The sequence below is a fragment of the Drosophila navojoa genome, chromosome 4 (assembly GCF_054131105.1).
Source record: "Drosophila navojoa isolate 15081-1374.11 chromosome 4, UAZ_NAV_1.0, whole genome shotgun sequence".
In the NCBI taxonomy this organism is placed as follows: Eukaryota; Metazoa; Arthropoda; class Insecta; order Diptera; family Drosophilidae; genus Drosophila; species Drosophila navojoa.
Window position 1 is genome coordinate 25,125,533 of NC_142892.1, and position 22,808 is coordinate 25,148,340.

Genomic DNA, 22,808 nt, shown 5'->3' on the forward strand with positions numbered 1-22,808 from the left:
ACATAAATAACCATAAATATCTCAATATATAATATTAATATTAATTTAGCTATTAAGTAGATAAATTATTGTAATTCTGTTTAGATTAAGTTAACAATAAGGTAGCGGTGCGCGAAGCTGTAAATAAATATATTTTATAATTTCTCTTAAAAAAAAAATTTAAAAAAAGTATTTGGCTTTTGTGTAACATAAATTATTCTGCCCACCTATCCGTGCAAGGTATTTGTGACTGTTTGTCGGTTAAGAAAACTAAAGTTAAGTACAACAAGTAAGAAGACTCTAGTCGAGACTGCTCGACTAGGAGATACCCTGAACCCTCCAAGCTGATATTCTTATCATTCTGCACTACTTTATGCACCCACACATACATACACATGCATCCACCCTCACGCGCCCGCGCTCTGCTAACTGCGCAGTAAGCAGCGACTGCGCTTGGGCTGCGCTGCAGTGTGGACAACAGTATGAGAATTTACTTGGTGAATAACTTCGTTTGTAAGCATACGATCTTAATGAAATTTTCAGGGCGTAATTATATGGTCAAAATGTATGTACATTCCAAAGCACAAGTCTCTAGTAATTGAAATACGTTTTTTACAAATTGGGGGCGAAGGGGGCGTGGTATCCAAAATCTGTTGATTACAAAATGTTTGAATTCTACATATATATATACACAGTAAATCTGAAGTCTCTACATCTAATAGTACTCCGATGAGGCTCAAAAAACAAAATCAATTTTTCGATTATTCTCGATAAAAAAATTATCGGATGAGTTATCGAAAAAATAAAGCAAACTCGTACTGCGTATGGTATACACGAGTATGCACACAAAATTTCAGCTCTCTAGTTTTTATATTTTCTGAGATCTCGGCGTTCATACGGACAGACGGACGGACGGACGGACGGACAGACGGACAGGGCTATATCGACTCAGCTCATCGTGCTGATCAAGAATATATATACTTTGTGGGGTCTGCGATGATTCCTTCTGCCTGTTACATACTTTTACACAAAAACATTATACCCTGATTTCCCATTTGCAATGGGTTCAGGGTATAAAAATTGTATAACATTTCGGATTAGCGTTAGAACGTTTACAAGCGTGAGTAAAAGTTTTTTGGGCGACAGTTAAGTATTCATATAAATTTAAACGAAATCGTTTTATTATATTCTATTCCTAATTTGTTTTTTCCGTTTCTAACATACAATTTCAGTGTTAGGTGTAACGAATAAAGGTTTAGTTGCGCCTGCAAAGTTGAGGAACACAATTGGTTAAGGCAATTGGGAAAAGAGCATGGCAGGAAATGTTGTAAGAGTATTCCGATATAAGCGATTGTTCATTCACTTCCGTTTAAAATTTTCAATTGGCATTTAAAATGCAACGTATTGTGAATTAGTCCTGCGGAGCTATTCACCATTGCTTATCAATAAACGATATTCCAAGATTTACTTTTGCCGGACCTCTGCTGATATTCACACTCGACTGAAGAGCGCAGCCATTGTTTATAGAGTAGGTCCTTCCATTCAGTTTTTCAGACAAAGGATACTTATCTGCACATGCGTAACGAATGTCTAATTTTTCAAGCAGTCACAATGACATCAACTCTGTGAGCAAACCTTCAATGGCCTACGGGCTTACACATCATGTGGATTCCTCTTTAACTAAAGTCTCACAACAGACATACATACATATGTATATACAATTAAAAAAAAAGTAAGAAGGCTCTAGTCGAGACTGCTCGACTAGGAGATACCCTGAACTCTCCAATCTGATATTCTAATCATTCTGCACTTCTCCTCTGCACACATATATACACATGCATCCAGACGCACGTATAAAAACGCGCTAACTGCGCTTGGGTTGCGCTGTAGTGTGGGCAGTATTGTGAGAATTTATTTGTTAAATAATTTAATTTCTAAACGTACAATCTTAATGAAACTTTCAGAACGTAATTAGAAAGTTTAAGTGTGTGTAAATTCCAAAGCACCAATTTGGAAGCGTTAGCTCTAAAGGTGTAAACGATATTATTAAATAACTAGCTTTCGACACTAACCAGAGAACACAGCTTTCACTGGGGATTTTGCTAAATTTGGAGCCGGAATAAAAAAAAAATATATCTTGTATCTTCTGAAATCGACGTGTTCAAACATACGGACTCACTTTGTCGCCCTGATCAAGAATATCTGCCTGTTACATACATTTTAACAAAACCATTATACCCTGTTTTCCCATTTTCAATGGTTTCAGGGTATAACAAGAAAGAAAGCTCTAGTTGAGACTGCTTGACTACGAGATCCCCTGAACCCTACAAGCAACTGAAATTTCAGTAATAACTAGCAAACACACACGCACACACACACGCATACAAACAATAACACGCACACACACACGCATACAAACAAACACACGCATACACACACACTCACATATACAGGCGATTGCGCTTGGGTTGCACTGCAATGTTGGCAATATAATGAGAACTTATTTGTTGAATAATTTAATTTCTAGACGTACGATCGTAATGAAACTTTCAGAACGTAATCATAATGTTAAAATGTATGTGTATACCGAAGCACAAGTCTCTAGTATTTGATATACGACTTTTACAAAGATGATGGTAAGGGGGTGGATTTAGGGGTGGGGGGCAAATTTTAACAAATTGATTTCCCATTTTCAATGGGTTCAGGGTATAAAAAGTAATTTTATTGTCCTTCACTTGCTCGATTTCCCTTTCTCGTACACTTTCAGTTATAGCCTCATAAGACGGTCGGTCCGAACATACCGGTTAGAATATGTAGAAGGATATGTATTTATAACGAAATAGACCTTTCAATTCCCTATTTGGGCTGTTAATTTTCTCTTTACCTTTACAAACGGTAATTTGTGCGAACATCAAAGCAACCATGGCGAAGACCACCAAGAAAAATGAATTTTCCACTTTGATCCTGCCGTATCGAGGACCCTCTTTGTAGTTGCTAATCGCACCAGGTGACGGATGCGTCGGCTTGACACAAAATAATGCTACGGCGGCATACCCAACGTGACAAGAAAATAGTTTGGAGGTGTCTTGTTTCGTACGCCGAACATTGTGTGAAAAGTAGCAGTTCCTTTCCCTTACTTACCTTTGTGATTTTTGCTACTCGTGCTCGTCTTCATGCAGAGAAGTGTTGTCCCTCTGATTTCGATGGGTTGAACACGGCAGTCTCCGATTCACTTTTAAAATGCCGTCGAATCTAGTACAGCGAGGACCACCAGTAAAGTTGTAGCATAAGAGAGAATACAAAAAAGCATTGCTCTATTAAAAAACTCTGACATGGCTATACCCAATAATAAATTTGAGCTAATTATATCCTGAACCCATTGAAAATGGGATATAAGGGTATAATGGTTTTATGAAAAGTATCTACCGGACAGAAGGAATCATCGCAGACACCAGAAAGTATATATATTCTTGATCAGTACGACGAGCTAAGTCGATATAGCCCTGTCCGTCTGTCCGTCCGTATGAGTGCGTCGATCTCAGAAGTTATAAGAGCAAGAGAGCTGAAATTTGGCATGCATACTCGTGTATACCATACGCAGTACAATTACTTTTCCCGATATTTTACTATCGATCAAAAACCATATGAAAAGCTAGTTATTTAATTATGTATATCTTCGACACCTTTAGAGCTAGAGCTTCCATGTACTACAGATTTCTGATAGAGAAGACATAGATTGCTCGATTGCACATGAACACACAGACGCATACACACACACACGCACATACACAGGCATACGCACGCACGCATAAACATGCATGCGCTTAAGCGTGGGCGTACAATAACTTTTCTTGTGGGTGGACGATCTTCATGAAACTTAGAAGAGAACAGATTTTGATTATAACATGTATGTATATGTACATATGTATGTGCCACAGCAAATATATAAAATTTGGAGACTAGCTTTAAAGATGTAGGAGATATAATATATATAACTGTTTTTCGATAAGGTTCTTTAACGATAATAAAATAACGGGATGAGCTATCGATGAGATAAACTCGATGTCCGCGCTATATATGTATACGGAAATTAAAACAAATAAGAAGGCTCTAGTCGAGGCCTCTCGACTAGGAGATACCCTGAACCCTCCATTGTGAACACGCACGCATAGGCCCACGCTTTGCTAACTGCGCAGTAAGCAGCGACTACGCTTGGGCTGCGTTGCAGTGTGAACAATATAATGAGAACTTATTTGTTGAATAATTTCATTTCTAGACGTAAAACCTTAATGAAACTTTCAGGACTTTCAAGTCTCTAGTACTTGAAATGCGTTTTTTACGAATTTTGGTCGAAAGGGGGCGTGGTAACAAAAATCAGTTGATCACAAAATGTTCGTATGCATAATTTGCATACACACAGTAAATCTAATATTTCAATGAGTTAAAAAAAATAAAATCAATTTTTTCTATTATTCTCAATAAAAAAAAGGTTATCGGATGATTTATCGAAAAATGGTATACACGAGTATGCATGCCAAATTTCAGCTCTCTAGCTTTTGTATCTTCTGAGATCGACGCACTCATACGGACGGACGGACAGACGGACAGGTCTATATCGACTCAGCTCGTCGCCCTGGTCAAGAATATATACACTTTATGCGGTTTGCAATGATTCCTTCTGCCCGTTACTTACTTTTTCACAAAAGCATTATACCCTGATTTCCCATTTTCAATGGGAAAACAAAATTTGAAATATCTAGCTCTTATATATGTTCTGAGACCGACGCGTTCATACATACGGACAGACAGACGGACAGGACCAGCTCGTTGCCCTGATACTCTGTGGGGTCTGCCACGCCTCCTTCTGCCCTTCACAACATAGGGATTTTTATACCCTGAACCCCCTCACAAAGCGCAAGCATCCAAATTGCAGTTCGTTTACGGTTAGCTTGTTCTATGAACTTGCCAAAAATGAAGTGTGTACGCCTCTTAGGGGCGTGGCAAATCGAGGATAAATAAATTTTCTACAGTATTAGAGCAAAACTTAACTACTAAATTGCTGATAGGGTGTAAATGCAACGTTCGGACTGTTGAAAATTAATGCTTATGTAAAGATTGTACCTAAGCTTTATTTGCCATTTCTCGTTGTGAACCGGTACTTTATTTATTTCATTTTATAATTTATTTATTACCAAAAAAAAAAAAAAACATTTTAGCCTCCTCTTCTTTTTTGACATTTACACGCACACGTTCCATACATAAATGCAGATGTATGCGTTGGAAATGGTTGACTGGTTTCTAAAAGAATTTACCTTGATTCGTTCTACTTGGTTAAGATTCAATAACGAGCTCATTTGAGCAGGCAGATAGGCCTAATCTTTCTTGTTTGGTTTGTTTGATTCGCCAATGTTCCAGATGTCTGAGCAAGAAATTTTAATTTTGTTGCTTATAGTTTAGTCCTGTCATTCCTTCTTAATCAATAATGATAATAAAGGCAATTGATAAAAATGGAAACAAATCTGCTAATATCACATGAATTTTCTTATATATGATTGTGCTAATGACTATTAAAATATTGAGTTTCAATGACAATCGATTGTTAACTTGGAATTCGTTAGTTATTCCAAATGTCGAGAAAAAATTGAAGTTCTTCGATCCACTAACTAAAGTCGAAAATCGTACTTTATGCATTTAGCATGAACTCTTAAGTTTTTCAGAATATATACAAAAGTTTTCAATTCAAATATTACATTCCATCCCGTGTAAATCTGTTTCCAAAACGCGATATATTGTATGCCTATTGGGCTGCTTAATTGTATAAATTTAATAAGAAATGGACAGCAACTTAACAAGTTTTTAGTGGCGGATCATAAATATAGTCTGATCAAAGAAGGAAATGGTTAAACTAAATATATGTTAAGTATTAGGACATTTAGACATTTACATTGGAATTGGATGACAAATTTCGATTGCCGTTTAAATCACAATTTTCACAGAGCGTACGCCTAGCATTTCATGTGCCATTTACTATGGTTGGACTTTAAAACATTTATCTTTGGTCAGCATTATACCTAAAACTAGAAAGATTGGGATAGTAAGTGAAACACAATATTACTGGATAAAAGCAATACATCGTCACCCATTTGGAACAAATTGATTTTCCTTAACGGACGACTAGGTCGAACCAGCAGAGCAAAGCAGAGCAGAGAAGAATAGTGTAGGGTATTGAGGAACGTGATCTTTGTACCAAAATTAAGAATACGTAGGCTCATGCGTTGCAAATTGGAAGCTGAAAGAAAACATAGCAGTTGTCATTAGTAAAGGCCAGCAGTGGTGTCTCCTTTCATAATAAATACAATAGCAACCCGAGCATAAAGGAGCTGCACACTTTGGCTGTGACTCCTGCTCGTCGATGCAGACTCATTCAACATAGCGTGTGTGCTGGAACTTGACAATGCTTAGTTTGCTGCTGGACTTTTTGACTATTTTTCATTTTATTTCTTGGAAATAAACCTATGTTAAATCAATTGGTTCCAAGTCGTTGAAATTCAATTGTGAAGTGCGTTTCGTTTCAGATGTTCGATACGAGCAATTTTCCATTTTACGCTCGTATCACTAACTCACCACACAGGCTCATCTCAAATGCAGTTCGAAATGTGTCAAAGTAGTTGCAAGCTTGTTGAAATCATACCGAGAAATCGCAATTTGCACGATTATTTTGAGTTAATTTCATCAATATAATAATAGAATATGTTAATGTTCTTTGGTTTTTTTCTTTCCTGAACGATAGTACTGATAAAGATAATTTTTGTGAGGTACAACCAGCGCAAAACACTGCAAAATAAAGCTACATATATTGACGAACTGAGTTGATCTATGTCCATCTATCCACCCGTACTAACGCAGAGATCTCCGAAAATGAAAATGATAGAATCTCAATAACTCATCAATTTGTATCGATAATAAACGAATCCTACAAATGCATATCAATAACATAGCTTGCAGCAACGCCCTCTGCGCTGCGCAGTTAGCAGAGCGCGTAGTTTTGCGCGCTTACGCATGCGTATGTCTATGTGCAGCTTTTGTGTATTCTGTATGCAAAGAAAGAAACGTAATATGATTGAAATATCAGATCATTGCAGGGTTCAGGGAATTTTCTTATTGAATATGTTATGTTATCGATTCTCCCATTGCTTCGCTATTGAACAATTCAATATAATTGGGTTGTCAAATATATTTAAAATATCGTATCAATAATGTTTTAAGTTTTGAGAAAATATCATAATGATATTTGATATGCAACTTTAAACAAAAATCGATATATCAATATTTTTCGATTAAAAAAATAAAACTAAAAACTTGAGGGAAGGTTGCAGTTCGGCGTTACCGACTGTGGAACTCATTCACACCTCATAAGCAATTTAGTAGGCAAGTTTTGCTCTAATACTGTAGAGAATTCTATTTTTCTCGCCTCTACCTGGCGTAGACACTTCATTTTTGGTCAGCTCATGGAACTACCCAACCGTAACCTAGTTGCAAAATTTGGATGCCAACGCTCCAAAAATAAAAAAATTACAGGGTATTTTTTGATATGCCTCGTCCCTAAAGAGGCGTAACAATATTATTTAGGGAGTCGATAGAGGCTACTGGTAACTTAACTATCCAAATTTGAAAGTTTCTAGCTCTTATACTTTAGGAGATATAAACTTTTGCGGTTATGCACGCCCCTTGTGGGTGTACATATTCCATAAAAACTTGTTGGACTTGGGAGGTCAGCCCGAGTATATTTACCAAATTTGAGGTCAATAATGTCCAAAATATAACACGATATCCACGCCCCTAGTAGGCGGCTCGTAAAAATTTTGACACATTATAAATCGGCGATATACACGAGTATGTGTATCAAATTTCAAGTCTCTAGCTTCAATAGCGCCAAAATAAACTGCGTTCATACGGACAGACAGACAGTCGGGCAGACGGACGGACAGCAACACGGACATTGCGTAAAACCAATCTACTCATTCACTTTCGTGAATGAGTATAAAAAGCGTTCTGTGATATGATTATCCATCCTACGACTTCGTGACTCGCTGGCAACACATTTTATTGCCAAAGCAAGTCGCTTCGAAGGCACTGAGCTATCACGGGTGGATACGCATCGTAATGCGATCTTCTCTATTCCTGACATAGCCGCCTTATGAGAAATCCAAAAAATGATTGGATTCCTTAGAAGTTTGCGGCAAGCTTGTCTTTCATATACGACGCCAAATTTGATGTGCTAGCTTTTCTATTTATTAATTTAGAGCACAACTAACATATAAATAGATAGGCAAGCGAGAGAAACATATACGTATATGCCCGGTAGACAGGTAGATTGCACTACCTGACGGCTATTGTCCTTATCGTACTTTCGCAGTGGTTGTTTGTCGAACAAAAAATCGTATAAAAGGAAGTCTCATCAGAAGAGGATTTCATTCTTGTTCCAGCTCTTATATCGATCAGATCAGTTTTGATAACCACCTTTGAAATGATTGCCGAAAGCATGCGACAACGCAACACCTTCGAGGACTCCGAAAAGGGATCGTTTACTGGTGCTGTAGTCAACCTGAAAAAACTATTGAAGTCAGTTAAACGTATTTTCGCAACTTCGAGAACAGCATCATCGGAGGAGCACTTCTCTGAATCGATTGCGTGTAGTATTCCTACAGAAGAGGAGCTTCAAAATTGTCTGAATGCGCAAATCGAATCAAAAATGGCTCTGCTTCGGTAACGGGACTGTAATCAACGGATATTGATTATAACCTGTGATGGGACTTGTGCTCCGGCACGATTCCAATGTCTACAAATGGCTTTATATTTTTATTGTGATAGCAAGAGTAATGGATTGATGAGTAGATACACGTCTCGAAGTCTCAAAAGCCCCCTTCTCTTGCAAATAATAATAAGCTAAATACTCGATCCTTTGTCTTCCATTAGCATTAAGTAATTGCTTTTATATTTATTTGTGTAAATAAATTAAAACTTAAAAGAAAAAATTCTACAAATACTTAAAAATTATTTTTTATGATGATTCACGAATTTGGAAATCGTATTATAAACGTTTAAGCGTTTACTTACAGTATGGAGTACAACGTTGCCGTCTGGAGCAACTCTCAACCCATAATATTTTTAAGGAATAACTATAACAAAACATCAACGTCATAAATATTGTTTATAGGCAAGGGAGACAATTATGAAATATTAAAATCATAATTTTTAATTCTAAGTCAAATTTATCATATATTAGTAGGTACAATAACAATTTACACTTTTCCGGAACGGTGTTACTGTTAGCATTTATACAGCTATATGATCTGGTACTTTTGTGATCAAGCCATATAAATTATAACAAGTAAGAAATCTCTTGCCGAGACTGCTTGACTACGATATCCCCTGAACCCTTCAAGTAACTGATATTTCAAAAATAATTCGCACACATACACGCACTCACACACTCACATACACAGGCGACTCCGCTTGGGATGCGCTGCAGTGTTGGCAATACTATGAGAATTTATTTATTGAATAATTTATTTTCAAGACGTACAATCTTAATGAAACTTTCAGAACGTAAACATAATCTTTAAATGTATTGAAATTCCAAAGCACAAGTCTTAAGTATTTGAAATACGCCTTTTACAAAAGTGTGGGTGAGGCGGTGGATATATGGGTGGGGGTAAACTACAAAAAATATCGATATATATAAAATACTATGTTGTAGTGGCTCTGGAATAGCGAACATATATATATGTCAATAGAGAAAAATAGATACAGCCTAAAAGTAGGCAAGCCCGCTGATTGGCTTAGCGTAGTTGAGCGCAATCACAAATCTGGCAATCCCTAATCTACCTTATTAACAGGAGCAATTGTCACTTTCGCCGGCCACGGTTAGAACTGTTCCCAAGCGATGACTTGCCGCCTCATGGGATCGGCCATATTTCCTTTTTCTTTCACATTTCAACCACCGACCATAAAGGTTGACTACAAATTTCACAGTGAAAAGTTGATGTGAGAATTGTGAAAATTGAAATTAAAAGTACAATTTGTTTTGTGAAAGTGCCAGATTAATAAGTGGTAAGCCAAATCCTTTAAGGCCATAAAACAAAAGAAAAAAGCAACAATTATTTATGTCCATTTATGCACAAACCTCTTTGCAGGTTTGGCACCCAGCCTAAAATTTAATTTTTTTTTGCCAACGTGCAATTGGGTTTGCAGCCGCGCAACTAAATATACGCATCGCGCTGTCTGGATATCTACAGCTGCATTAATACATCATATCTTCGCATTTGCCACGCCTCTACACTGTCACTGCTACACACAGTGCATCACAATTTTATTTAAAAAGGGCACAGTTATCTTGCCAGCTTTTACTAGTGTTAATTAGTCACTGGGCTTATATTTTTTTTGCACAGTTTGGAGTGATTTCGTCATGAAATGAATAAATAATAATTATACAATAAAATAATCTAGGTCTAGTCGATAAGCTATAGACATTGTGTATTCTTAATCCTAACTATACACCTATTACCAATGAAAATTTCTTATTAGCTAAACTCTCTCTATCGTAACTTCTTTCGTTGTCACTATCCACTTTTGTTTTCTTCTTCTTCCATGCATTATTTTTTTTTCGGTACTTAGATGCATTTACAAAATTTAGCACATCTTGCAGCCACACCGAAGTGGAAGCGCTTTCATCGAGGGATATTGCTGTAAGTGACGAATCATTTCATATTTAACACTTTGCACATTTATTGTTATTATTTTCTGTCAGCGGTCATAACAGCTGCATTAGAAAAAAACATAATGCATAAGCAATAATCTTCTTTCCCACGCATTATATTTAATTCGATCAGCTGATCTAATGCTGAGAGAAAAAGCTCTCTAAAAGCTCTCCTATCGCTTCTGCCTTCTGCCCAAAGCAATAATGTATAATTATTTTGTTAATAGTAAATCTAATGAAGTATAACTAAGTTTCTTTATTTTGGGGCCATGCGGCGCGTTTTGATAGGTGTTTAGCTCTCCAAGCTGGGGATGGGGTCGCTGACAATAGAGGCAGGTAGCCAGCGATCAAGGTAGGGTGGGCACGGTCGGTCGCCTTAATATCGAAGGCCGACTTTCGCTGAGCAAGCACATAATTGCTTGCGCAGCGAGACCCAGCTTGGACATGTATGTTTGTGTGTGTCTAATTCTTTCCAATCTCTCTATTCTAAACAATTGGCCGGTGATAGTCGTTTGCACGGGAATTTTTATTTATAAATATATATTGGCAGCGCTAGGAGTTGCAGTTCCCCTCTTCATACCCTCTTCCCCTTCCCGATGACCCAATGGCCGGATCCAGCGCGTGCACTGACACCAACCCTCCTATCCCACCATCTGCGCTATATAATGTAACTCGTTACAATGTGTTTACTAGTCTGTATTTGAATTTGGAAGCTCTAACTCTAAAGGTGTAGGAGATATAATTTAATAACTAGATTTCGATAAGGTTTTTAATCGATAATAAAATATCGGGAGTAGTTATCGATTTCTTGTGATAACTCGATATGCGCGTGATATACACGGACCTAGGAAACAAAATGCTCTAGCTTTTATATCTTCTGAGATCGACGCGTTCATACATACGGACAGATGGACGGACAGACGGACAGGACTAAATCTACTCAGCTAGTCGCCCTGATCAAGAATATATATACTTTGTGGGGTTACATACTTTCAACAAAACTATTATAGCCTAAATTTTCTACAATATTAGAGAAAACTAGGTTACTAAATTACTGATGGGGTGTGAATGAGTATTCCGCAGTCGGTAAAACCCGACTTCGACATTCTTACCTGTTACTATCAGTAACAGTAAAGCTGTTAGTGCTCCTAAAGAGAGAAACCCGTTTGAGTGCTCAATAACGTTAATAAATGGGATGGAAATAGATAATATAATAGAGCTCTCAAGCACAGTAGTATTCCTTAATTAGAGGAGCTTCAAAATTGTCAGATTGCGCAAATTGAATCAAAAATGGCTTTGCTTGTCTAATAAAGCTCTAATCGATATCCTGATATGCGATGGGATCTGTGCTCCGGCAGGAATCCAATCTCGGCAACGGCTTTAAATTTCTTCTGTGATAGCTAACTTCATAATTTAGATTAAGTACTTGCCTTCCATTAGTTTAAGTATCTAATCTTTTAGTAAATAAAATAAACTATAACAAAAATATTGTCATTTTTGATTTAAATTAAAAATTTCGAAACTTAATTATTAAGTCACCAATGATTTCTTGCAAACACTCGATAATAATGGATCCGACGAATCTGTTGCTCTGTAAAATATAAACAACTAGCTGGCCCGGCAAACGTTGCATTGCCCTATCCATTATTTCTAGGTAAAAAATTGTTGAAAGCTATGTTGTTCAGGTTGGGATACACTCTGATTAATTAATTGATCGGATTTTCATTCAAGCACCTTGTGGTAAACGACATTCTTTGTTTTTTGGTCAGGTGCAAGAACAAATAATGCGGATGCTTTGCCAACACGTGAGCATGCCACGTACAATTGACCATGAGAAAAACACGCATTTTCTAGCTCGAGGCCACAAATAGTCAGAGATTGGCCCTGTGATTTGTTGATCGTCATGGCGAAGGCAAGACGAATCGGGAATTGGATTCGTTTAAACTCAAAGGGCATATCTGTTGGGATCATCGGAATCCTAGGAATAAGAACTTCATCTTTAAATTGAGTATCGACGCGTGAATCACATTGCTCATAACTTTTCTTTTCAACAAACGCGTTCCATTGCACAGTTTTGGTTGGTTTAAATTTCTAAGCATGATAACTACCTAGCCTTCAGTTGTAAATTGTGCGGTAGTAAACCAGGCACATCCAAGGAGTTCAAAAATTCAGTTGGATAATTAGTGGCTTCTTCTTCGTTTGTTACACAGTCAATAGATTTGAATGGATACAGAGTACCAACGCTTTTATTTTGAATTATAAGATTAAGGTCATCAACATCTTTATTTTTAGCCGCCAAAATTGCTCGCTCACTTAACCGTTTAGTATTTTTGTGGAAATCAAAGATATTCGGAAATACTTTGTTGATAAGCTCATCTTTTAATGAGACGAAATTGCAAAAATTTTGAGGAAATGAAATCAAGCCACTCGATTCGTCAACAGGAATGCGGCCATTACCGATATTCAGCAATTGCTTCGAGAAATCATCAGCAGATAGATCGTTCAACAATGCAACTCTTAAATTTACAGACAGTTGAAGTTTGGTTACATATCGTCACAGATTTGATGCTTCGGACATTTCTTATTGCCGTTTCACGGCTTCTCTTTGAGAAGCACGATTTAAGGCCCTTCTTTGCTGGGAACTAACGCGGCGACTTTCTCGGGCGATTTCTCGTTCTTCGTCAGATAATTGACTAGCGTTATTCCGTTGCCTAATTGCATTATGGGTCCGCCGGGAAAGATTATATCTTCTAGAACGCGGCACTTTTATTAATAGTAATATAAATACCTGAACTTTCGAGATATTTAGCTTCTGTATGCACGCGTATTATTTTTATCAAATATGCTTTTTTATGAATAGTCAGATTCGCCTGAGGCTGTGCCGTAGACTGACTGACTACATTTGTTTATTTACTTCTATACTATTGTATAATATGAGAGCAGGACCGAAAGCTGTCACTGTTAAAAAGCCTACTGAGTATCAATGGAAATTTGAATTTTTAAGGAAAAACCGCGTTTTTCAAGTATTCGTGAAATTTTTTCAGTATGTTTAAGATCTGCTATCCTACTCGTAGCAGAGACAAATCCAACAAATCCAAAACCATGAAAATTGGTCCAGCAGATCTCGAGTTATAAGTGCTGGAAAACTTTTCACAACTCTCTTTTATATATAGATTTATCTTTTGCATACTGGCTTCTGAAGCGTTGTCGCCTAAGGAACATACATACATAGATAGATGTCTATGAATAGAACTAATGAAATAAAATTAATGTTTTTTTATATATATTTCTTTTTTGTCTAGTATTTTATTATATTTTAATTATATTAATGTTATATAGTATTATAATTAATATAATATAATTTTGATGCAAGTACCATTCGATACAGATTGAAGTTTTCTATTGTTGCGCCATATTTCGAAATGTGCTCTGCTACTAAACGCGAACCTGTCCATATATTAACAAAAATGTACGAAAAGGCGGACAAACGGAGATGAGTTTTTAGTTTCTTATGAAAGACAAGATTCACAAGTACAATCTGCGATTGTGAATTGAGCATATTTAAAAATCGCGCCTATTGCATTATAAATTTAGGGTGGACATACTGAATGTCCTAACCAACTATCGGCAAAGCAATTTGCAATATTGAACAATCGATAACTCAATGACTATTGTGTGCTGCCAACCTGATTTTGACAAATTACCGAAACGCTGTTAAATTAGAATATACATATATTTGAGTATATGTCACGGGCAGAAGTATACCATATATTTTATTGTATTAACATTACTAAACTTTATCTGACATATTGGTAGAGCCGTTATCTTAAATTTTTTCATCTAATGTCATATATATTGTGGAATTTTTTTTTTTTTATTTTTTTTATTTTTTATTTTTTTTTTTGTAATTGTTCTTTGTTAACGTTGAGGCTTTTCAAATGCTATAGCGCCCTGAAATTTGAAATATAAATTTAAGACTTTCATACTGCTTCCTTTACTTGCTTTACTTAAAAATGTATTACTGTTGACCGCGATTGTTTTTTCAGGTCTCTCGAAAACTTGAGTGATATTTAGAGCTAATTTGTTCTGTTAAAACGGTTTATTTATTTCAACGCTTATATTAAAAATTTGCATTAACAATGTATATCGAATATAATTTTATGGGTAATTCTTTTCATTCAATACATGCTTAAGTGCACTTAGTTTTCGTTATTTGTGTGTGTAGAGTGTAGAGTGTCAGTTACAGCGTTTCTTTAAAATAGGATGTGACATCAATGGGAGGAGAGTCAAATGATGATATGTCGTAAGTCTGCATAGAAGTTATAGACATCGAGATATATATAGATATAGATGCGTTCGCATTGTATTGTTACATTATCCACCAGTGGCATTTAAGTCTGTTTCTAGGTTCCAACTCAGGATGCAATAAAAGATTTTTGTAAACGGAGGACAAAGACGGGAAGCATATTGACGGAAGATTTTGAACTGGAAGCCAAAGTTTGGGTGCACTTGAGCTGCCCATATCAGAGCCTCACATAATTATCAACGGATCATATATTTCGAGATAAATTTTGTTTAAGTTGCCTTGGAAACGTAAATATGTGTACTGTTTTCTTATACTCTCGTTATTCAATATTCGATTTATCTAATATAGTAAGCCAATGTGTTACTGACCAATTGTTATGTTTTGTTTTAAGAAGCAAGCGAATCTACACAATCTCAATTCACGCTACTGATAGTCGACGGAGTCGCTGTCCAGAAACGTCGAGGACACTTCCGAGATGCGTCTATGCCAGTAGTCCTGATACCGCGATTCGGGTTGTGCAGTAGAGTGCCACGGTGGCCATTTCAGCTATTCCTCAACAATGTCCCACACCATGAGCGAAGCGTCTGTTCCGCCCACAGTGATAAGTGTGTGATCCCCGCAGAGGAAACGCACGCAGGCCAGCATGCCGGAGTAAACCTTGCACTCGTGGAACTCGGCGCGCGGTGAGATGCACGGATATCTGTTAATGCCAATTGATAATATATTATCACATATTATTAAGCGCCGTGTATCTTATCTCACCTGAACAGCCGCAGGTATCCCTCCGCATCGCCCGATGCGAGCATATCGTGAGCCGCGGAGCGACAGCAGGTGGCTATGATGGTGTTGGCGTTGCCGTAGTACCGATTGCTCCATTGGCCAGCCACCAGGAAGCCGACGGTGCAATTGTTGGTCAGCCACTTAACATCTTTCATGGCGATGGGACTTCGCTCCGGGGACAAAGACTTCGCATCCCAAAACAACAAATCAAAGTCAATGGTCACTGTCTGTACGAAGTTCCCGTCCATGCTCCAATCCAGATGCGTCAGTGGCTGGGAGCCGCGTATCTTGTTGACTTTCTTGTAGGAGAACCCATCGCGCGAGACACGGAACAGGTAAATGCTTCCATTTTGCGAGCCCATGGCAATCATGTCGCCGACTGTTGCACAAACTTGGCATATAGTATTTGCATAGTGGGGATAACTAAGCACGCTTACCCTGGTTAAATGAGACGCAGTTCAAAGGCGAGCCGCATACACGTAGCGTTAACATAACTGCTCCGTTGTCGCAGTTGATGACCAGCAGGTGCCCTTCGGTGCTGCCAGCAGCCAATGCCGTGCCAAACGGGTGGAAGGCCAGTGCCACGCACTCGTAGCCCGTCTGTATGGTCCAAATGAGTTTGTTCTTGCGCCACAGCGCCACGTGCTTGTCATGGCCGGCCGTGGCATAAAGCTCGTCCTCGGGGTGGGCGGCAAGGCCCCACAGCTGTCTGCCGTGGCCGAAGACAACCTGCGTGAAGCGCCGTTGCAACGAGCCCTCTAAGATGTTGTTTCTTGTCGTTCCCACGTAGATGTTGCCATCATTTCGGCCTGGTCGCTGGGGATAAATTGTCCTCACGCCACCAGCCGCTTCGGGTAGCTGAGGCGTCACATCGATTAATGTATATACATACATATATACGTGTATTTAGATTGTAAAAGCGACTACCTACCTTTGTGTCCGCAATTTTTTTGTAATTTTGCAGCGAGTCCCAAGCGGCAATTTTGCGATCCTTTTCGCCACCCGACAGCAAAGTCCCCTCGCCCAGCATAATCAGGCAGCCGATGCCCTTATTGTGAGCCTCAAACTCGGTGCGCACAAAGTATGCGCCATCGGAGTCCACGGAGTATATGGTAATGAAACCATCAGAATCGGCGGTAATCACATCGCCATCCGGCTCGAATTGAACGCTGGTAACGTGGGAGCGCGACGGCTGTTTTACAATATCAGTGCGTTCAAAGAAACCGTCCTTACGCCGGTGCCAGAAGGCCAAATGACCACGGCCATGGGTGATGATAAGATTATCATCCAAGGGGTGGAACGCAGCGCCCGAGAGGCCTTCCTGCAGGGTCTGCAAGTGAAGCAAAACAATCGACAATCGATGAAGAATCTAGAAGAGATAAAGCATGCTCGTCACTTACGGCCACTTTGCCCAGCAGGTGGCCCCACTGCCATTGCCAGACGGACAGGATGCTCTCGCGACCGCTGTCCACGGCCAGTATATAGCTGCCTCCATTCTGAAAGGAAATTGGATTAGGTAACTTGGGATCCATTGGATAGAGCTTCACACGGCTTACCAATTGGGAGAATGCTACTGCGGTAACTCCCGTATCCAATTCGCCCATGCCGAAGACGTAGAGCGTCTGCAGTGACTCGGTGCTCCAAATGCGTACATGCGCCTGGGACTTACGATCGCGTCCAGCCTTTTGGCCTGATGCCACCAATTCCCGAGACGGATGCACGTCCATGCTGTGCAACAACATGGGAGATGAGACAACCATGACTGAGATCTCAAATGGTTTCGCTTACCACATTATGTCCTCTGTGTGGCCTATGTAGTGGCGCTGGGCATCCTCGTCGCGATCGAATAGGACGGCCACAGCAGCTACGTAGTAGAGCAGCTCTCCGCTTGGCAGTACCCAGAGATTGCGGCGCGCATCGATTCCCCTGTAACCGTGTCTATAGAAAGAAAAATAGTGAGTGAATGAATAAGTGCTGAGTTGGTATTTATACTATGGAATATATATACTCACACCCACTGGAGCTGTAGCTTTTTGTCTGGAGGCGAGTTTTCAGCCGGTGCATGGTGCACGGGGGGATAGAAGGTGCGCCTCAAACCCCGTATGGTCACTTTTGTGGGCTCCTCTTTCATGATGTCCAGCATGGTGTACTCTCCATTCGGCCGGAGAATCTCACTCTCTGGGGCATAGAGGATTCGGGGCCGGCTCTTGCTCCTAGGTCGCGTGCCACGCAACGGCACCTTGGGCAGTTCTTCTGTGGAGAGTATGGGGGCGGCAGCGACCACCGAAGGGCGTGAGCGCGAGCGTCGAATGGGCGAGCCAGCAATCAAGGCTGTCCCAGTGGCCAAATAGAATGTGTCTACGTCGGCGAATTCATTGCGTAGCTGCGAAAAACTGCGAACCTGTCAACACATAGAGCAAGCGCAAATGTGCAGAATTTAGCAAGGTTTGTGATATTTCACTTCTTATATTATTTTATGCTAATTAAGATATTATAACGAAAATTGGTTGGCATGAAGGAAATGAAAAGAAAGAGCTCTCGGAGCCCACGCCAGCTTACCTCCTGCCCAGTGCCTGTGTACATTTTTTTAGCGCCGTTAATTTTCAGCACTTGACCCAAATCCTCGAGCACTTCCTCAAACGGCTGCGAGGTGCGTAGGTTAAGCAAAACACGACACTGGAAAACAAAGAAAGTATCTGCTCTATATGCATAATTCGTATATAGAAAATGTTGCGTCCTTAATCTAATGTACTGGGGCCACAGCCCGTTTTATGAGTGCGTAATTAGTCAGGGAGCCATAAAATATGAATTATTGGGCTGCGTGAAGTGTGTGTGCACACATACATACACATACATATACACATATAAATATAAATGTGTATATGTGCAGGCTTAGAGTTCGGCATTGACTGCGCGCATTGACTTTTCAACACTCGTCCTGCGACAGGAACTTAGCCGTGACACGCCACTTCCGCTTCCGCTGCCCCGGCCATGACACTTCAAGTTTGTAAGCAAAGTTGGTAGCAACAAATATTTATAATTACGTGCCAACACACATACACACAAATATATATATATATACTCTCACCCAGAAACGTTAATGTGTAAATATAAATATATACATATATGTATATATTCATATTCATATTCATAGTCATATTCATATTCATATTCATATTTATATGAATGCGGCGACACCAACATCCTCGTATGCTTCTTGGCTCCGCCGCCAGCCGAGGCTGTGACCCACTTTGCTTTTTATTTCACTGCTTAATGGTATTATTTGTAGTTGCTAGGGGTCGTCGGGCTATTCCAGCATTGTTTGCCTTCTACTTGTGCTGCTTCTTGCTGTTTCGGCTGCCACTGCTCGCTGCTAGTTGTTGCTATTGTTGTTTTTGTTGCACTTAAACTTTTGCGCTCATAATTGGATGTACACGCAACATCCACCCCCAGCCCAGATGAACGATACGCATTGTTGCATTTGGCTGCTTAGCAGTGGCTTTAGTTGCTGCTGCTTTCCCTCCGCCTGCCTGCTCTCGGTGCTTATGTCAAGTGTGCATCTTGAGTTTTAACGACCTTCAAGCCTTGATATCTGTTAGTCACGCGAGACCATGTCTAGCAAAAAAGTAAGTCATATGGCGTAAACTTTATCTGCTGCCCGGCTCCTGCTGACAATTGCCAACAGGACCAACTTTGACATTTTGCATGAACTGGATCTAATTTATGTATTTAGTTAATTTTCGTGGCAAAAGTGTCTAATGGTTTTATTTCTATGTTGAGAGCTGTGTGCTGTTGATTTTGCTGAGAATGATTGCGAAACTTTTTATACCCTGAATCCATTGAAAATGGGAAATCAGGGTATATTGGTTTTGTTGAAATGTATGTAACAGACAGAAGGAGGCGTGGCAGACCCCACAAAGTATATATATTCTTGATCAGGGCGACGAGCTGAGTCGATTTGGTCCTGTCCGTCTGTCTGTCTGTCTGTCCGTCCGTCCGCCCGTCCGTCTGTCCGTCCGTCCGTCCGTCCGTATGTATTAAAGCGTCGATCTCAGAAGATATAATAGCTAGAGACTTGAAATTTTTTGTTTAAATGTCCGTATAATCGCGCGCATATCGAGTTTATCACTAAAAAACGATAACTCATTCCGATATTTTTTTATCGATAAAAAACCTTATCGAAGAACACTTATAAAGTTATATCTCCCACATCTTTAAAGCTAGAGTTTCCAAATTTAATATGTATATTAAGATGCATTATATGCAATTTCGGCTTGTTAAAATTTGCCCCCCACCCCTATATCCACCCCCACACCAACACTTATGTAAAAGGCGTATTTAAAATAGTAAAGACTTGAGCTTCGGTATATACGTACAATTAAACAATATGATGACGTTCTGAAAGTTTCATTACGATCGTACGTCTAGAAATTAAATTATTCAACAAATAAATTCTCATAATATTGCCCACACTTCTCATAATATTGCCCACAAGCGCAGTCGCTGTTTACTGCGCAGTTAGCAGAGCGCATTCTAATACGTGCGTGTGTATGTATGTGTGCCTAAAAAAGTACAGAGTGATTAGAATATCAGACTGGAGGGTTCAGGGTATCTCCTAGTCGAGCAGTCTCGACGAGAGTCTTCTTACTTGTTTATCAGTATTCTAGTATTAGAATACCCAGAATACCCAGATACATGATGTTAGATAACCATTATAAAAGTGTGGCGCATAAATAGCAAGCCGCATGTTGTTTAGGCACTACCCCTCAACTACTATTCGGATATCTTCAGTGTCTTTTATAAATTTATCTTGTACATTTAGGTAATACATCTTATCAGATTTTACTAATAGCACAATTGCGAATAAAAAGCTTATTGAGCCCAACTGGTAGACACTTTAAACAAATGCTTCGGAGAACTTTTGTCAATACTGCTGCCAAATACTAACAACTAAATTTGGAAAGTCTGAAAAGTGTCTACATTTCAAGATTCATGCTATCTCGTACACTGTCCTCTGGTCCCTTATTTCCTACCTCCGCGTTATAGTTTACTAGTTGGACACGCTTTAAAATTGTCATAGCCACTTTAACCCTTAAGCCTAAAACCCTTCGCCAGTTGGAAAAAAATGTGTTCTTGTATTGCTGCTAAGCCTTTTTGTTTTCTTTTCCGACTCTTAAGCGATCAATTTGATTTTTATACATTTGTGCAAAAACGCTCAAACTGTACCATTTAGAGCATCTGGCCTAATGGTTCTAGCTGATGTCGACGAAGAGGCGGACTGGGCCAGGCTTACCGTTTGCTGACTGCCTATACTAGTGTTGGCAACTATTAATCACGATTTATTGATTGTTTATCAAACCGACACACCTGAGGCGAACTGCTGTGCGTACGGGAACTGTAGAGCCGGACGGATAAAGCGGTGCGATGCGATGCGGTATGATGTGTCTCGCTCGGCGGATTGAGTCGACAGTAGCGATAACATTTAATAATGCATAGTAAACTAGCAGACAAGACGGTATTATTACACTATGAGACTTCAACTTCTGTGTACGCAAAATCTGCAAGCTGTGCACAAATTATGCATGATTGGCACTTATTGGAAATACATATAGCGCTCTCTCTCTCTCTCTCTCTCTCTCTCTCTCTCTCTCTCTCTCTCTCTCTCTCTCTCTCTCTCTCTCTCTCTCTCTCTCTCTTGCACACACATACTTTGTCTCTCTTTCTGTCTGTATGTCTTTATGTGTGTGTGTGCCCCAAAGGTGACAGGCAGGAGCAGCAGCTGCACTCAAGATGCCGGTCGTTGCAGTATAAACAAATATAATTATGTGCGTAAATAATTACATTACTCTGGCAGCTCCAATCAGGTGACCCCAAACAAATGGCATTTGTTAAGCCAATTACGTGCACTTTCGGTGGGGTCGGGTCAGGTCGGGTCGGTGCTAGGGCTGGGACATGGTGGCTAGCAGCTGACGGAAGAAGAAAGTACGCCGTACTCCATGTCCGTGTAATGCGTACTTCCTCCTTCCGCATGACACAATCATGCATGTGTATTTGCATTTGTATGTGTGTGTGTGTGACAGCAGGCGACAGCTGTGGAGTTGAAATTTTAACATTTTTTGTTGAAGGCTCAAACTGAGAACAACATTTGGCAGGAACATTTGCCCAACAATCCCATTCAGACGTCTTCCTCCGTTGTTAAAATCACAGAAATTTTTTAAAAATAACTTGTGTGACTCCTAAATACTGTTGACACATAGGAGTTCAATAGAATTCAGAAATATCTGCATAAGGCAAAGGACCCCTAAACAAACGAGCAACCGGTTTATTGCAAATGGATAGAGGCAGCCAAAGCCAAAGGCAGGCACCGACTTCCGAATACTATACTTTTCGGAATACATGTTTATTAATTTGTGAGTCATTACAAATATTCACATATGGCAATTACATAATAATAAAGAGTCTATGTGGATATTTCAACGCAGTTTTTATTTTCTTTTCTAAGCTATCCTCAAAGATCTTCGCAGGTTGTTAAAGTAAAATAGTCAGATAACTACAACTAAACATGGAATACAATACATGTATATTTATTTGGACGTATTGTTAGCTTTAAAGGTAAAGCTATATCTGTTAGGAATGTACTTAAATGTCGATCTAATAGGGCAAAGTTTCATGAAGATATTCAACGTATTTCTTAATAATACTCGAAAGTAATGACAACAACAATGACAATGGATTGTAATTGATTAAATGACAACTGTCGTTGAGTGGTAGACAAATTGATATGCCTCGTTTTGCAGGGCATTCTCAGTTGGCAGTTGGGCCGGGCTGTGCATTCTTTTTGGGTTTTTGCATACTTTTCAGGGCCCAGCACTTTTTATGTTTGCCGTCATTTAACGTATGTACCTGTACGTCAGGTGCTGTTGCATCAGTTTCAGTTGGCATGTCTTTGTTGACTATTCAATACGGCCGGCGGATGGAGAGAAT

General features: G+C 39.3%; 1 protein-coding gene across 2 annotated transcripts in view; it reads right to left on the bottom strand.

The window, feature by feature from the left end:
* Positions 1–14,791: 14,791 nt before the first annotated feature.
* Positions 14,792–22,808, bottom strand: part of DCX-EMAP (Doublecortin-domain-containing echinoderm-microtubule-associated protein) — a 39,071-nt gene continuing 31,054 nt past the window's right edge. For both annotated transcript variants that reach the window (XM_089260439.1, XM_089260440.1), the window contains 9 exons: positions 18,384–18,500; positions 17,837–18,225; positions 17,613–17,762; positions 17,381–17,552; positions 17,225–17,320; positions 16,756–17,154; positions 16,262–16,682; positions 15,807–16,203; positions 14,792–15,744 (listed from right to left, as the gene is read on the bottom strand). In XM_089260439.1, coding sequence (XP_089116565.1) covers positions 15,591–15,744; positions 15,807–16,203; positions 16,262–16,682; positions 16,756–17,154; positions 17,225–17,320; positions 17,381–17,552; positions 17,613–17,762; positions 17,837–18,225; positions 18,384–18,500 — 2,295 coding nt within the window. In that variant the 3' untranslated portion in view covers positions 14,792–15,590. The remainder of the gene's footprint in view (positions 15,745–15,806; positions 16,204–16,261; positions 16,683–16,755; positions 17,155–17,224; positions 17,321–17,380; positions 17,553–17,612; positions 17,763–17,836; positions 18,226–18,383; positions 18,501–22,808) is intronic.